The sequence below is a fragment of the Lissotriton helveticus genome, chromosome 5_1 (genome assembly GCF_964261635.1).
Source record: "Lissotriton helveticus chromosome 5_1, aLisHel1.1, whole genome shotgun sequence".
Taxonomy (NCBI): Eukaryota; Metazoa; Chordata; class Amphibia; order Caudata; family Salamandridae; genus Lissotriton; species Lissotriton helveticus.
In genome coordinates this window covers 2,111,684,196-2,111,701,217 of record NC_136065.1, presented here as the reverse complement: position 1 = coordinate 2,111,701,217, position 17,022 = coordinate 2,111,684,196, and the positions used below count along the sequence as shown (strand labels likewise).

Genomic DNA, 17,022 nt, shown 5'->3' with positions numbered 1-17,022 from the left:
ACAGAAAAGACTTTGGGTCGAAGAAAAGCATTGGGAAGATGTGAAAAACTACTGCCAGCAGATCAGGATTCTGGTAGAAAAAACAGGAACGGACGTCAGAGCGCTGTGGTGACATTATATGGCTTCAATGATGCCCCACCTTCCCTGTTTCTGGTGCAAATACCACCCAACAGTGTGAAAGAGCTATTGCAGTTTACAGACCCATTCTGGCACTGAGGGATAGTCAAACGGATGGGAATCTGCAGGTAGAAGTAGAACAGTGATGTTTGCATTCTGAAACAACTGAACAGCAGGCTCCCTTGACAAACAGCTGGAATTCATGAATTGTTTTAACAGCACAATGGAACCCACCAGCATCCGCATTTTCCAACCCACCCAGCCATGAAAGAAGCACAACAGAACCAGTGCAAAACAATACATTGTATTTATTTCTTCACAGTTGAACACAAAGCAGCCGCCTCTACAGCGCAAGACTACTCTCGTCAGGACACCACACACCCAATATTCTGGCTTCACAGTCTTCCCATTGTACCGTTAATTCTGGGGGAACCGCATGGCTTGCTTTGTCAGTAAATGGTGGGTCGCTTGTGCGGATGGTCCAGCGTGCTTTAAATACTGTGGCAGAGAACATTGATGTGGAGACTGAGACAGAGGTGAGGGGGGCTAGGAGGCAGATGTAGAATCACCCTGTCCCACCCATCAAAAGAAGATGAACAAAAATCATTCAGTTTACAAGGAAAATCTCTTGGCATCTCATCGTGTATTTGTCTGTTACCCCACTCTAAAATTCTAAGAATTTACCTGTAACTGCAGAGACATCAAAAATTCTGCCTGGGAGGTGACACTGCAGGAGATGACTGTGCCCTCCAATTAATTAGAACTATAAAGAATGGACGGACTACAGCAGCCTCTTTTCTGCAACAGACTGCCTAACCCAACTCCAGAACACATTTCTGTTTTTCAGCTGATCCGCAGGCTTGATGGCTGGCCGCCATTTTTAATGACAGTGGCAGCAGAAGCTCCCCCTTCCTTCCCCAAGCTCAAAGTCTCCTAGTCTGGTCCTGGGTCAAGATGGATGGCCTCTGGGGGAGGAGCTGTGGGGAAACCACCTACATCGTTGACAGCGGTGAGCCAATGAGGGAACAGTGTCTTGTAAGAACATGCAAACTGGTAGCAGAGGGAGTTTTTTTCAATTCTAGTGGCATGTCCGCTCAGCAAGGTGCAGGGTCGCTTCTCCCACCCTTATCCATCCCACTACAATGTAAAGGTTGTCTCATCGATAGCCAATATATCCGGTATACTAGAAGGATACACCCATTGTAGCAGATAAAGCTGCAGAGGAGATGGACCCTGGTCCAGGGGATGGACTGCACCCATTACTAGAAGGGGAGCTGAGGAATGAGACACTCCCAGCCCTGGCCCAGAGGACATAGTGCTCCCAAACAGCAACTAGTGCACAAGCCGCAGAACTTCCACCATGTTCTTCTGCTGCAAACCAGACTCCTAAAAATAAAAAAACGCTTCCTCTATGCCTTCCACGTTGCTCCTGCACAGCCAGTAATACTTTGCATTTGTGCTCTTCCCAATATGTAAAGGAAGGAAGCAAACCCACTTAGGCTTGGGAAAGGACAGGCTGCTTCATCTTTAACCTAAGCAGCAAATTTCTGGAGACAACAATAACCAGAAGATGACCAAAGAGAGCTCAGGTTGTACCAGTGGAGGGGGCGAAGCAGGCTCACAGCCAAGCAGTTTGTGGTTTGAATTAGCATGAATGGGACTACTACTGGTAACCTGGCAAGCATGAATGTAGAGGTAGTAAATTTAATAATACACTGACAAAGTAAGTCCTTGTTTGGCCAAAGGGTAACAAACCCTGCAGTATGTAAAATACTGGTTTAAGATTGTGCGATTTTTCACAGCTTAATCTGAATTTAAGATCTGTGTGCCTGCATGCTGAAAGCCTCTCTAATAACACACAATTCTGCAAGTTTGTGTGTTGATGGTGAGTTATGTAGTTAAGAGAAGTGAGTCATTGGATTTATTTCGATCAAGAATCACCCTTCTAACCATGCTCAGGGCCCATTAGCCTTAATTTTCCCCAGCAAGGCAAAAACTGCAGATTGACTGCACCAGACATTTCAGGTCACTCAAAGGGAGAAGTAGTTACCCCTACATATTCTTCCAGGGCAAGCTACATGTGCTCTTTCACAGATGGACTTAAAAGAAATGACCCCCTCTCCCAGAGAACCTCTTCTACCTCCTATGTGATGAATGATCTTGGGACACCTGTCTGCAACACATAGGAGAGTGAATGGGCCCTCCACACCCAGAAAATATTTGTTTCTGTTCAATGTTGTGTATATGTAGGAGTGGGTAAACAAAGACCAGCAGTGGGAGATGTTCACAAGAATACCTTAATCCTAGAACACCAGTCTTGCTCAGAATTGGAAAACTAGTCAAATTTGTTAAATAGTTCTTAAAGAAATTAAAGACTTTCAGCAGAACAATATTTTCCCAACTTTGTCAACACATGGGTTAAGCGGGTTAACCGGTGCCAAAGAACAAAAAAAGCACAACGTCAAAGCCACATCCTTCAATCAATTAAACAAAAAGGATATAATTCACACCTTTGGAGAAGACACTCCCTTGTCCCTTCTTGCTGAACGCAAGGACAGGCATTCATACTCATTCAGATAAGGTAAATCGGGATTGGGCGTGGGTGGAGGAGGTGTTGGTGATAAGGCAAGTAAGAGGGGACAACAAAAAGAGCAAAAAGGTTGCCCGGAGTAGTAGGGTAATCAGGAGGTTGGCAGCTGAGACATTATGTGGGTTAAAACCCATGCCCTTATGTCAGGTGGTACCAATTTTCGCTTCCGTAACTCAACCGAGTGATCCAACATGATGGCTGATTGGTCGAAAAACGCAAGGAGGAAACGTGTGATAAGTGTCACGAGATAAGAGATTCCAGTTGACTTTAAGCACCTTCCTTAGGTGCACAGACAGCACTCAAAACCAGCAGAGTATTGCGCGCTGAGCATCTGCATCCGCCCAGCGCAGCAACGGGATACGACTGAAGCCCACTAACACTGATCTCAGAGTTCTAGCTGTGGTCCCGCTACTCGTTGTAGTCCATGATATGAAACGACCTGGTTGAGGATTCCCGAGTGGTGGCTGGTGGACTAGGATTGTCTGGGCTCATTGGTGGCCTGGTTGCGCTGCAGAGTTCGGATTTGGGCACCTCAGCAAGGCTGCGGTTAACCATGCTCTCCCCGTCGCAATGACTCTCGCTCTTGTTGCGAAACAGCTCTCGCGCCCTCATGCCCAAGAAGCTCTTGGAGCTTGGGTACGAGCCAATGGTCAAAGGCACACGGGAGCTGGGTTCGAGCTGCACTTTTGCGTTCATATAGTCACTGTGGTAGCCTAGAGGCAGGTGTGGGGGCTTCTCTGGGGACACCCCTCCACTACTGCTACTGCTGCTTGCGCTACTGCTTCTGCTACTGCTTCTGCTGCTCTCCGCACTAGGCGTCTTGGGCGTGGACGCTTCCCCATTGGTTCCATTCGCCTCCCTGTTGGCAGTCGGAGAGAAACGTTTTACAGTAGAATTGTTAGCAGTTGGGGAGGTATTCTTTAACTGAGAATTCTTTGCAGAAATCGAAGAAGCCACAGGGGAAAAACTTTGGGGTTTCTGAGAATGGGGTATCACTGCAGAAGATGAAACGTCCTCGTATGCAGAGTCGGGTCTGTAGGAAATGAAAGCATATTATTAATGCATCAGAAGACAACACCAGAATTACAGACAAAACTGCTAAAGACACCATTGAAGGCATATAGCACTCTCCCAAGCTAGAATTCACACCCCACCCGCGCACAGAAAAAAGCATGGCCATCAGCAATGAAATCTTCACTCAGAGAAGGCACAACAAATAGCCAGCAGCAGTGCATGCCTTCCTTACAAAAACATAATTGACAGCAGCAGTACAATCATACCCTCACATAGTAGAGGGCATGGAAGGTCTATTCCAGACGAGGACAACTCCCTAAAGCAAAGCTACACATGAAGTATCAACAAACTCAAATAGCAGGAGTGAACATGTTCGCAAGTTCAGGCTTGTGAAGGGTCTCCTACTACTAAGAGAAAGCCACATTTACTTGCATCTGGACTTCTGCAGTAGTGTGTTGGAGCTTGCCTAATTTTACATTCACAAACGTAGTTTCCTCTTGAATGTTTGTGGATAACGATAGCCCTTAAAATGATCACTCCCATGAAAGATTATTCAGGCTACAAGAACAAAGCTCGACGTTTCTTGTTCAGCATGGATAATGCGAGTGGTCGTAGGTTCCATTCTTGGATTGTTAAATTGTTTTTCCTGCAGTCTGGTGAGGATGGAAATGAAGTGTAGAGATGCAGGAGATGACCATGTGAAGAAAGACCTCTCAACTGAATCTTTCCCCTTGCCCACTACACCGCCTAGCCCCCTGCCATTTTGTGCCCTTTGACTAAGCACACCTTCTCTCCTTGTTGGGGAAAGATCCAATATTTATACTCTGAAGTCTCAGCGTACCCGCTGAGAGAGTCCACAGCGCCTAGGGAGCTACTCGCAGTTGAGGTATGGTATGGCACCCCTTGCCAAAGCACTCCCTCCCCCCTTTTTGGGGGAAGGATCCAGTATGTAGGCCATGGAGTCTCAGTGACCTCTCTGAGAGAGTCCATGCGTATAGGGAGCCTCTCGCAACAGAGATGGGGAAATGATACCACTTCCCCTGGGATCACAGCTTACTGGACTTTGGACGCAGCTCTGACTCGTCTACCGGTTTGTGTCCCCGTCACCCCCCTCCTTTTTCCATTCCGTGTCTCTCACTCTCCCCTCCTCTTCCCTCCTCCACTCTGTCTTCTTCCCCTGTTCTTACCCCCTTCTCCCTTGAATCTCTCCCCTTGCCTCCTTTTTCCCTTACGTATATGTCCTTTTTGTTTGTCTCGACCTTACTTGTCACTATGTTGCCAGGGCTCTTATAACTATATAAACCTTTGTAAACATGTTACCTGCAATTATGGTCTGAATACTCGTGTAAAGCGCTCTGATACCCCCGGGTCTAGCCAGCGCTATATAAAACCTTTAAAATAAAAATCTGCAAAATGTAGATACTTCGGGGGGGGGGGGGGGATGGGCACATGTCAATCTACAGCACTCCATGCCACAAACAGATACTTACAGGGTAACATTTTACATGTTTGTCATGTGTACCTGTAGACACACCTGCTGTGCATAGACTGTAAAGCAGCCCTCTCCCACGAGGTGGCCAGCAAGAGGATGTTGGGGAAGGTTGAAAAAGCACATGCATGAAGAACAGCCTGGGGCACATTAGCTTGTTGGTGAGCTAAGACATCCACACAGTAATGCTTGGAGAATGTATGGAGGAGACCAGTTCACAGCTTTGCAGAGGTCAACTATTGCAGTGTCACCCAAGAAGGCCAGAGGGCCCTTTTGGCAGGTAGACTAGGGATCGGCAAATGTCTTTTCGCTTTAGCAAAACAGGTGTGGATACAATTAACTAACCAATTCCTGCCTTCGAAAAAGAGCTCAGCCTTTGTAAATGTAAATTGATACTTGTATAGCGCACTACTCACCCACAAGTGTCTTAAGGCGCTTGTACGAATACCGCTGTGGAACCCATCCTGGCTTTCCCTCTGAGGTGTCCACTCCTGGGCACCCCCAAGGTGGAGGCCAGGCATCCTTAGCATTGTGGGGGCCGTTGTGGAGATTAAGCAAGCTATTGCCCAGAGTTGCAGAGTGGGACCCATGATTGGAATAGGCACCGAGGTGAGAATTATCAGGTCCGTGGAATTTTTTAGCCCAAGACCCGCCGAGGCGGGGAATTGAACCCTGGTCCCGGTCTAGACCTCTGCATCAGGGTCTGCCGCTCTAACCATTGAGCCACACTTCTGTCTCCACTGTGTGGATTGGCAAAGGAAATAAAAAGCTGCTGTGTCTTACGGAAAGGTTTTGTTCCGTAAATTTAATACGAGAGGACTCCTAACATCTAGTGTGCTAAGAGCTCTCTCTGCCATGGACTATGGACGAGTGAACAGCATCAGGTATTCAATAGTTTGCTTGAGTTGGAAAGAGGAGTTCACCTTGTGGAGAAATTTGGGATTTGTCCCAAGGACTAGTCTATCGAGGTGAATTTGAAAGAAGGGTTCTTCCAGTGTAAGAGCTTCAAGCTCACTAATGTCTAAGAAAGACGATTGCCATTAGGAAAGCTACCTTCCAGGAAAGGAATTGTAGAGGGCATGAGTGAAGTGGTTCAAAAGGAAGGCCCAAAAGTCTAGTGAGGACTGTGTTGAGATTCCAGGCAGTGGCTGGAGGGACCTGGGTGAAATATCTAAAAGTCAAACTCATTAATGACTGGAAAACTGAACAGTGATTGGTGTTCCATGTTCTGAAGGTAAGCAGGCACGGCAGCCAAATGAAGCATGATAGAGAGGTAAGCGAGGCCTGACTTTTGCAAGTGAAGCAAGTAATGTTTTGGATGGTTGCCTGGAGAGGGTTGATGTGCCTAGGAAAACTGGTCCCAGGATGCTTGTTTCTGGTCCAGAGAGTACCTGGCTTGGCAGTTCGGGCTGGACTGTTACCACAAGGAACAGGGTCAACACTGATTTGCATATGGCTGGGTGAAAACTGGGGTGGTGTGGTGAGCAAAAGAATGATGGGTTTAATCCAGATCCTTGTGACTGGGTGTGAATGATTGCGTTGTCCAGCATGCTATCTATCAATTGTTTCTTTTGCATATGTCGCACTAAGTGGGAAGGGTATGCCCAGACGTGGGTCCCATGCTCACTACACCACTGGATTCAAGCTAGCCTGGCTGATGAAGGGTGAGGCCCTGGAACCGGTCCCAGGATGCTGGTTTCCGGTCAAGGGAGGACCTGGCTTGGCAGATCGGACTGGATTGTTCCCACAAGCAACAGGGTCAAGACTGATTTTCATATGGTTGGGTCCAAACTGGGGTGGCATGGTGAGCAAAAGAATGATGGATTTAACCCGGATCCTTGTGACTGGGGGGGGAATGTTTGCATTGTTCATCATTCCGCCCATCAATTGTTTCTTTTGCATAGGAATACAGTAGAGCACAAATATTTTCCATTTGGCAGAATAACAGACTCCCGAAGGCCTGGCAGCCTTCTTCAGGATGGTCCTACCCTCTGGAGGCAGGCTGGGGCAGCCAAATTAAAAAGAACCTAGGAGACAAATCGCAAGATTTAGCTGCTTGGAGTTCAGTTGTCTCAGTGTGCCGTGACTCTGCATTCGTAGGTCTGACCTGTTGGGTTGCTTCCCTTGGGTCACTAAGGCGAGGTCGAGGACAGCCCACATGGGGGCTATCCGGATGAGGGAGGGATGTTGAAGGTCTTGAACCACGAACGGAAGTAATGAGGGGCAGAAAAGCATAGGCAAATATCCCAGCCCTTTTCATACATAGTACATTGTTCAAGCCAGTGGGTGTGTGTACCTGGAGGCAAAGTTTTAACATTTTGCGTTTTTGGGGGTGGCAAAGAGGTCCATGTTGGGAAAACCCCAAAAGAAGTAGAACATGTGGGTGGAGTTCTTACTTGTTGACTTGTTGCTGCATCCTGCTAAGCAGGTCAGCTCCTGGTAGGTACTCCACCAGTAGAGAAACTGTGGTGGAGTGTCCACTGCCAAGTCCTCCGGGCTAACACAGACAGCTGTGGAGAGAGTGCGCGCCCTGTTTCTGTAGGTAAAACATGAGGGTCACGTTGTGTGTGCGAATGAGGATTACCTTTTGCTGTATGTGACAGAGAAACACTTTGAAGGCTAGCTCCATGGCCAGGGCTCCACGTAGTGGATGTAGGGACCCTGCTCAAGGGGTGATCATATTTCTTGCCCGGTCAAATTCTAGAAGCGCGCCCCCATCCGTTCAGGGAGGTGTCTGTGGTGATGGTCACCTGGGCCACTGGGTCAAGAATGGCCCGACCTTGCAACAGGTTGATGCTGTTCCGCCACTGCAGAGAGAAAGGAGTGCAGCCCCATAACAACATTAGGTCCTCCCAGGCACACTGATTGTGACCACTTTGTAGCTAGGTACTCCTGCAACAGATGCATGTGTAACCTGGCATCGGGTGAACTATGGTGATCAAAGAGGTCATCATGCTGAGACGGTGCATGACAGTCCTGAGTGTTACTTCACGGCCTGGCTGAAAAAGGGGGAAGCAGTGCTTGGGAAGCTTACGCACTCGCAGGACTGCAGTAGGCGTTCCTGGTGATGGAGTTGAGAGCGCTCCCAAGAAGGGCTGGATTTGAAGGGGCTGGAGGCAGGGCTTTTCTGAATTGATGGTAAATCCTAGGCCTTAGAGGAGGTCTATGTTGGCCTATGTGTGAGGTAAGCACTTCTATTCGGATGTGCTCTTGATCAGCCAGTTGTCGAAGTATGGGAAGACATGGACACCGTTCCTCCTGAGAAAACATGGACACTGTTCCTCCTGAGAAAAACATGGACAACGTTCCTCCTGAGAAAAGCAGCTATCACGGCAAGACACTATATGAACACTCTGGGGGTTCTTTAGCTTTTGGAGAAGGCTGAGTAAGGATCGTAACAGTTTGAGGCATTGAGCTTGACGAAAGCGCACGGTTTTCCCTATTCCGAAATGTGAGGCAAACATTACAGGAGGCCTTGTGGTGCTGCGGGGACAGAGGTTACACACCAGATGGAGGACTGTCCACAGATACTTAGTGCAACATTTCGGTTAGTTTTAGAATGGAGTCTTTTTCATCACAGATGTAACATATTTAGGAGTCGAACTGCAGAGAATGTCTAGGAGGGCTGCAGCCGCGAGTGGGGTGTGGAGAAGTCTTGGTCATGCTCCCGAACAAGGGCGAGCGATGTTTTGAGATGAAGAGAAGATGTGACCATTCTTACACAGACTATTCTAAAGGATCCGAACGGGACCAGCAAGACCACCACAATGAGTCGACCCTAAACTCGGTAAGTACATACTAAACCTGAATGTGGGGAAAAAACAACAATCTAACGATGAAGCCAATGTGTTGAGGTTCCGTGATTTTCGACTTCGCTTCGTAGCCAGCCGCCATTTTGTGACAGCCGCCATTTTGTGTTGCCCTCACTCAGGCGACACGGCGAACATAGCGTTTTTGCCTTTTCAGCTGCTCGCCTCTCCTGTTAAAAAGTAACCCTTTATCCTTGTTTATAAAACCGGTGTCAGGGACTGGCCGAGTTAGTTAATCCATGTCTAGACTGATTGATCCTTGTCTTAATTTTCTGTTTGGGTCCCACCATTCTTCCTTTATTTTTATCTTGTTTTACTGGCCTTCACCATTCTCTCCGTGTATTCTCTTGTTACACAACTGTCCTTTGAGGCTCGCAAATACGTCCTGCCACCTGCAAATCGAATTACAGGCACTAGTATTGATTAACTTGAGGGGAGGGGAGAACACTAGGTCTGAAAGAAGGGCGTGCACGAGATACTCGATAGCTTGTTTTCGAACTTTTCTCATTTGTCAGTTTTGTATGTTTTGGGAGTGGGTATTGTAAATATGTATGGTATAAAAGACTGTTCGCCACGGAATGAAGTGGCAGTCTCCTAAGGATCTACTTTCTGTAACTTCTTGGACAACTGTGCTTAGCTGCAGCTAATAAACCTGATTTTCTACGCCCAACGGAGTGTCTCGTGTCTCTGTCTGATAAGGCAGGTGAACCCGGAGATCTCAGGCGTGCCCTGCGCCGCTAGGCCCATAAGGCCCGGTTCTCCAATTGGCGCCCAATGTGGGGCGACTTCAGTGGTAGCGGTTCAGCCCGAAGATCGTGAGGAGCCTCGCAAGAAAATTCTGGAGGATTTGCGAACCACGTCAAGTGACCCCTGTATGTCGAAAGTGGACCGAAGGTCTTTTTCAGTGTGGCTACTCCTTTCCGACAGCTGCAGACGACTGCTGCCCTGACTGTCGCCCTGCCTTGGCCCTCTGGTGATGATTGGTATCGCGAGACGTTAGACGGACACCTGTTGGCGTAAGAAAACATTTAGTTAAGTATACGTGGGTAGCGCCCACTCTTTTGTTTTGGGTTTTTATTCGACAAATGCATTAGTCGAAGCCAAGGGGTAAGTACGTTTGTGCTGTGATAATTCCCTTAAACCCCTTGAAGTTTGAGAATAGTCCAGTTCATTACGAAATGCCTGGACTTAGTAAGTTTAAAAGATTTTGCTGTTTTAGTTGTAATAGGGATTCCCAGCTAGAGGTCTCTTGTCCAATTCCTCCGGTTGGAACTCCCACTTATGAGCTCTATTCAAAACATGGTCTTGGTCCTATTATTTTTAATGACACATGGATTCGATATACGTGTATATGGTGTTCTGCAGTGGCCACGAAATGGTAGTTTTGAGCCTGATATATTAGACAATTTAGAAGCGATTTTATTTAAGCGAAAAGCCCGGCCGGCAATGTTTGACTCTTTCCGCCTCTGGCGTAAGGAAGCCAAACAGAAAGAAATTAAACAAGCGAAAAAAGATAAGAAAGCACAGGATATGACGATCCTACAGGCTGCTCAACAGTTTAAAAATAATGAAATTGATCAAATAACTGACATTTCAGAACGACAGCATCGTATGGCAATAGATCGATATTATCCGGTGTTGCCTCCTCCCACAAAAAGTAGAGATCTTGACGAAGATCCTTTAATGTCTCATTTGTTGCGATTACCTCTGCCTTATGTATTAGGTGATAATGCACCTCCATTACAACCTGTTGTTCAGCAACCTGTTGTCCAACCAGTTATCCGGTTCCTCCACAATTGCCTCTTCCAGTAATACCACCCCCACCTCCTTTGCCACCGACTTCTGTACCTCAGTCTCCTTCACCGTCAGTTTCGTTTACCACTGATAGTTCTTCTCCTGCTGTGCTTAACACATTGTCTACAGTCTTACTGTCAGATTCTCCTCCGGCTCGTCAGCGATTGGTTGATACCGTTTCCGGTCTTCTGTTGCCTTTCTTCGGGTCTCTTAATTTGACTCCTGCTTCATCCCGAAGACAATCCCGTAGTCAAATTCCGGATACTGACGAACGAATTAGGTTGGACTCTCTCGCTCACAATTGGATCATGAGTGGTCCATTGTATAATGTGCGCAATATCTTGGATACTTTTCTTCAGTGGAATGCGCCCACGCAGAGATATGTTTTTAATGTTATGTGTAATACTCTGATTAAAGGATGGGGTGATATGGATTTACCTCCTCAGGGTTTGTTTGATATACAGGCTAACTTTGAGAAGGGTCTTATTGTGGGTTCCGATGTCGAGGATGCTGTTCGTACACTTATCACTTTTAGGTCTTCCTTTTTCTCTCAAGCTTCTCTTGAGCCGGATCCTGCGGTAAGGGAGAAAGTAAAACACTATAATATGCGAGAAGTTCCTCCGATATGGAGAGATGCGGTTCCACAGGCAGGTAATGTTCCAGGTATCCCTGCTCATTTCCAGCGTATATGGGTACATGTCCCCTGGAAACGTTCTGAAGTTCTGGCGCTTAAACAGTCTCTACCGGACTCTCGCAAGAATCCTGCTGGGTATTACAAAGAATTGTCTCAGACTGTTGATGCGTGCGTTATGAATTTGGCGGATATTGATTTATTGATGGGCAATGTAGTCCCTCAAGCATTATGGGCTCGGATTTGTAAGGAAGATCACGATCAAGCTTTGGGTGGTAGTTGGGCTGCTTTAACTGATGCAGATGCGCAACAAGTAGGTGGTGCTAAACCTGATGATTTAATCACTGAATTGCCTGGTAGAATAATAGCTCTAATGAAAACAATGATGCCTGCCCTCCGAGTTAATTGGGATAAGTTAGCTGCGTGTAAACAGAAGAAAGATGAGTGTCTCTGACTTCTTTACTCGTTTTGAGGAAACGTTCATCGACCACAGTGGTCAAGATACGAGTACGGAGGGTGGACAGCGATTATTTATGGATACATTTGTATTTAATTTACTTCCTGAATTATCGCATAAATTGAAAGACTACAAAAGTTCGTGGGCTGTTTCTTCATCCGCACAGATATTAGCCACTGCTCAGTATTACGAGAATAGGGATAAGGAAGAAAAGGATAAAGTAGAGAAAAAGGCTAAAGAGTTGAAGACGAAGGTTCTTTTGCAACAAACCTATCCCCCTCGTTCTGCTCAGCGTCAATTGCAACAGCCTCCGCAGTTTCAGATTGTTACAGAGACCTGCACCTTTTGTTCCGCGACCTGCATTGGGTCCTAATCAATGTGCCTATTGTAAAGAGGAAGGTCATTTTAAAAGTAGTTGTCCGGTTTTATTGCAGCGTAATGGTGGACTATCAGGGCCACGAGGCCGTGGTGGTTTTCAGTCAGCACCTAGGGGTAGAGGGCGAGGTGCGCCGGCTTAAGGACAGCGTTCCTTACCCCCTCAGAATACTATGAATTATTTTGATCAGCAGAATTCTCCGTCTGCACAATATTACAATGACGATTATTGTATTGAGAACGAAAATTCTGACTTTTCTACTAGCTAGGACAGCCGTAGACAAAGCAAGGGAGTGGTATCAGTTCCAGTGGATCAGAATGGGCCCTATGCTAATGTTGTTACATTGGGTGTTTCAGAGCCGTTTCTTTTGGATACTGGTGCGATGAGAAGTTCTATTATTCACTCCAAACTCCCTGGGGCACCTATGTCTGGCTTAACAAATGTTTCTGTAGGATTCTCTGGCACCCCAGTTAGCAACCCAGTTTCATGTCCTTTCCCCATCTCTATTGGTCCTTATGATTTGGAAGCTCCGCTCATTTTAACGACTGGTTGCGGTGAGAATTTGTTGAGTTTGGATTTATTGAAACGTCTACATGCAACATTGTATTGTTCCCTCGCTGGTGTACATCTTACGTTGGGAGATAAATTGATTTCTCCTATTGTCTAAAGATCAATTACCACTTGAATTGCGTTCACTTCCTGGTACGCTTTGGGCCACGGGTCCGAATGATGTTGGTTTGCTCAAAATTCCACCTTACGTGATCACTGTCAAGCCAGATGTTCAGTTGCCACGTATTCCTCAATACAAAATTTCTAGCGATGGTGAAAGAGCTCTGTTGGCCATTGTGTATGATTTGGTTCAGAAAGGTGTTGTCGATGAAACGAGAGGAAATGTTTGCAACAGTCCTGTTTTGCCTGTTCTTAAACGTACGGATCCCTCTAAACCACCTGTGTATCGTTTTGTGATTGATCTTCGAGAGGTCAACAAAATTGTTGTCCCTCAGTTTCCCGTTGTCCCAGATATTACTGCTTTGCTCCCAATGATCCCTGCTTCGGCTGCTTGGTTCTCAGTTATCGATCTCAAGAATGCTTTCTTTAGCACTCCTATTGCTGAGGAAAGTAGGGATCTCTTTGGTTTCTCTCTCGGGGGCCAAAGCTTTAGATTTCAACGTGCACCTCAAGGCTATTGTGAAAGTCCCTCCATTTATAGCCAAGCTTTGAAATCCCAATTGGATGCTTTCTCTTTGCCTCCTGGTGCTACTCTTATTCAGTATGTGGATGATTTGTTAGTGGCTGCTGATTCAGAAGATGTCTGTAAAAATGCGACTGTTTTGCTTTTGCAACATTTGTCTGATTTACAGCATAAGGTGTCACCTTCTAAGTTACAATATTGCCGCCAAGAGGTTACCTATTTAGGTCATCTCTTGTCGAATGAGGGAAGGCGATTGAACCCAGAACGTAAAGGCGATTGACCCCAGAACGTAAAGGCGATTGACCCCAGAACGTATTTATGCAATTTCACGAATGTCTGTACCATCCACGCAAAAGGAAGTGCGTGCCTTTTTGGGTATTACCTCTTATTGCAGACAGTAGATCCCGAATTTTTCTTTGCTGGCTAAACCTCTGTTGGCACTTACTCTGAAAGACACACCCCAACCTCTTCCTTGGACTGACGAATGTCAGAAAAGTTTTTCTGATTTACGTACTGCTTTGTGTTCTGCTCCTGTGTTGGGTACTCCAGATTATAGTAAGCCTTTTACACTCTACGTGCATAAACGAGAAGGTTGTGCATTGTCAGTTTTAACACAACAATTAGGAGACAAATAAAAGGCCATGTGCCTATTTTTCGGCTACTTTGGATCCAGTAGCCAAGGCATTGCCTAGTTGTCTCAGAGCAACAGCAGCAATCTCTATTCGTCAATCTGCTGGATTGGTATTGGATCACACTCTTGTTGTTATGGTACCACATGCAGTAGACACTCTTTTGAACAGAACGAAAACACAACATCTCACGAGTGCTCGCTTGTCTGGGTATGAGTTGACAATTTTAGCAGGCCACATACACATCAAACGATGCAATGTTTTAAATCCAGAAACGTTGTTACCTACTCCAGAAGAGGAGGGTACACAAGATCGGAGAAAACAATCATGCTGAACAGAGGAGGAAACTAAAGGCAGAATAGATTTAAAAGATATACCGCTTGTGGATCCGGATGGGATCCTATGGGTAGATGGCTCGTGTTTTAAGCTTCCCAATGGTGATACGACTGCAGCTTATGCTGTTACCACTTTGCATAAAGTAGTAGAAACTGCACGTATTACACACAATTCAGCACAAGCGGCTGAGTTGATTGCACGGACGAGAGCATGTGTGTTGGCAAAAGGAAAGAAAGTGACTGTTTACACTGATAGCCAATACGCCTTTGGCGTGGCTCAGTTTCGGTCGCATGTGGAAGGAAAGAGGATTCTTTACTTCCCATGGGACTAAAATACAGCAAGGTCAGCTGGTTACTGACCTTCTTGAATCACTTGCCTTGCCTACCCAAATAGCGATTGTAAAGTGCAGTGCGCATAAAAGGATCACTGATGATGTGGGTCGTGGGAATGCATTTGCAGACGAAGTAGCAAAAGAAACAGCGAGAAATGTTAAGAGCCATATGTATGTTGCATGCCCTGCAAACTGGGTCGGAGAAGGAGGTATGTGTGAGGACACAGTGGAAAGTGTGAAAATGATTCAAGCAGAAGCGACTGAGAAGGAATTAAGCAAGTGGGGAGAAAGTACGGGAATGTTGGATGAGACAGGATGTTGGACGGAATTGTCGGAACACCAACGATGGTTGTTACCAGATGCCTATGTACTACCTGTAGTTACTATGGCGCATGGTCCAGCTCATATCAGTGCGAAAGGAATATGCAAGCTTCTGGCTCCAGTATGGCAGAATGAAGGTATTCCTAAATGTGCGGAAAATGTGGTGAAGCATTGTATCGTTTGTTTAATGCATAATCCAGGAAAGGGAACACCAACTCCGGCAGGTCATTTTTCTCCCCCTACGTATCCTTTTGAGGTTTTACAAATAGATTACATACATATGGAACGTTTCAACAACCTCAAGTATGTCCTTGTGGTGGTTTGTGCCTTTTCCAGATGGATAGAGGCTTACCCCCTAAAGAATAATACTGCCTTGTACACTGCCAAAGTCCTCTTGAAAGAATTTTTCCCAAGGTTTGGTTTGCCGCGCATTGTCTGGAGTGACAATGGAAGTGAATTTGTGGGTCAAATTATGCAGAAGGTGTGTGCGAGTCTTGGGATTAGACAGAAATTCCATGCGGCAAACCATCCTCAGTCAGCGGGTTTGGTAGAGTGCTATAATGGTACTCTCAAGCTCAAATTAGCGAAGATTCAGGCCAGCACGGGCCTGGCTTGGCCTGACGCTTTGCCTTTGGCACTTCTCTCTATGAGAACAACTGTGCATTCTCGTTTAGGACTTATCCTTATGAGGTCGTTTTCGGACGCCCAGCCAATGTTTGGGGAGTCCCTCGACCAAAAAGATATTCTGACATTCCATATCCATTGCTGGTTGACTACTTGCATGACCTCACCACTAAATTACGTGTTATTCATCAACAGGTTCAAAACGCTTTGCCGGAGGTCTCCACAGATCCAGGTCACTCCATTCGACCTGGTGACTTTGTCTGCGTCAAGAACTTCCAGAGGAAGAAGAATCTGGAACCTCGTTGGGGGCCGCCGCGACAAGTGCTTTTGGCGACACGTACAGCTGTGAAAGTCGCTGGGAAGAAAAACTGGATCCACGGCGTGCACAGTAAGAGGGTACCCCTGCCTTTACCTTATGATCAGTGGGTTCAAGAAGGCATTGGCGATAGTGAATGTGAGAAAGTACCCCGATTTGTACCTTTTAGTAGTGCACGGCTGGACTGGACAAATTCTGAGAAAGAAGATGATGATGTGCTACAAGAAGCTGTACCACCACATCTAAAACTGGACACGACTAACCCAGAAACTCTGTTGAAGGACCAAACGGTACCTGGCAAGACCCAGTTCAACCTAAGACCTAGGTTGACTAAAGACAATTGAACATTTTTCTTTTTTTCTTTCTTCTGATTACTTTCTTTTGAAAAGACATTTCCTTTCCACTATCCATTAAATTGCAGGGTCACGGTAGGAGTCTTAGGCTGTGACCTGAATAGTGACTAGGTCAATAGGACTTGCAGTGTCATAGGACGGCTAATAATCACACCTAAGTGATCTAGGAAGATTACCGTGAGCAACGCCTTTAGAGAAATGGATACTGAGATGGAAGGGAACGATGTTATGATTGTAAAAAGAAACAAGTACAAGAAATCGTTGTTTAGTCGATGTGGCGTAGCATTATTATAGTGTGTTTACGTAGTTTATTAGCTTGTGTGGGATGGGTTTTCCACACTATGCAGCAAGCACCCATTCCAACTTCTGTTCCTTTGCTCTCTTCTTCTACTAACTCTCCGCATCAGTTCTACACACTCCCAGACCATGAACAAGTTAAGAGACCAGAATATTTCAACAAATCATTCATCCAGTTGTTACATCAGCATCAACTGGTATTTAACACTACTGACTGTTGGGTCAGTGGGCTCATGCCCCATAACGCTGAGAAAAAGATGCCATATTTAGTTCTCCCGTTTTCATATGAAGGTTCTGCTTGGGCTTATTTGGCTATGTTTTCCAATGCATATCAGAACCAACTTCG

General features: G+C 46.2%; 1 protein-coding gene across 3 annotated transcripts in view; it reads right to left on the bottom strand.

Moving 5' to 3' along the window:
* Nucleotides 1-405: 405 nt before the first annotated feature.
* Nucleotides 406-17,022, bottom strand: part of TSC1 (TSC complex subunit 1) — a 206,047-nt gene continuing 189,430 nt past the window's right edge. For all 3 annotated transcript variants that reach the window (XM_078646165.1, XM_078646164.1, XM_078646166.1), the window contains exon 22: nt 406-3,740. In XM_078646165.1, coding sequence (XP_078502291.1) covers nt 3,116-3,740 — 625 coding nt within the window. In that variant the 3' untranslated portion in view covers nt 406-3,115. The remainder of the gene's footprint in view (nt 3,741-17,022) is intronic.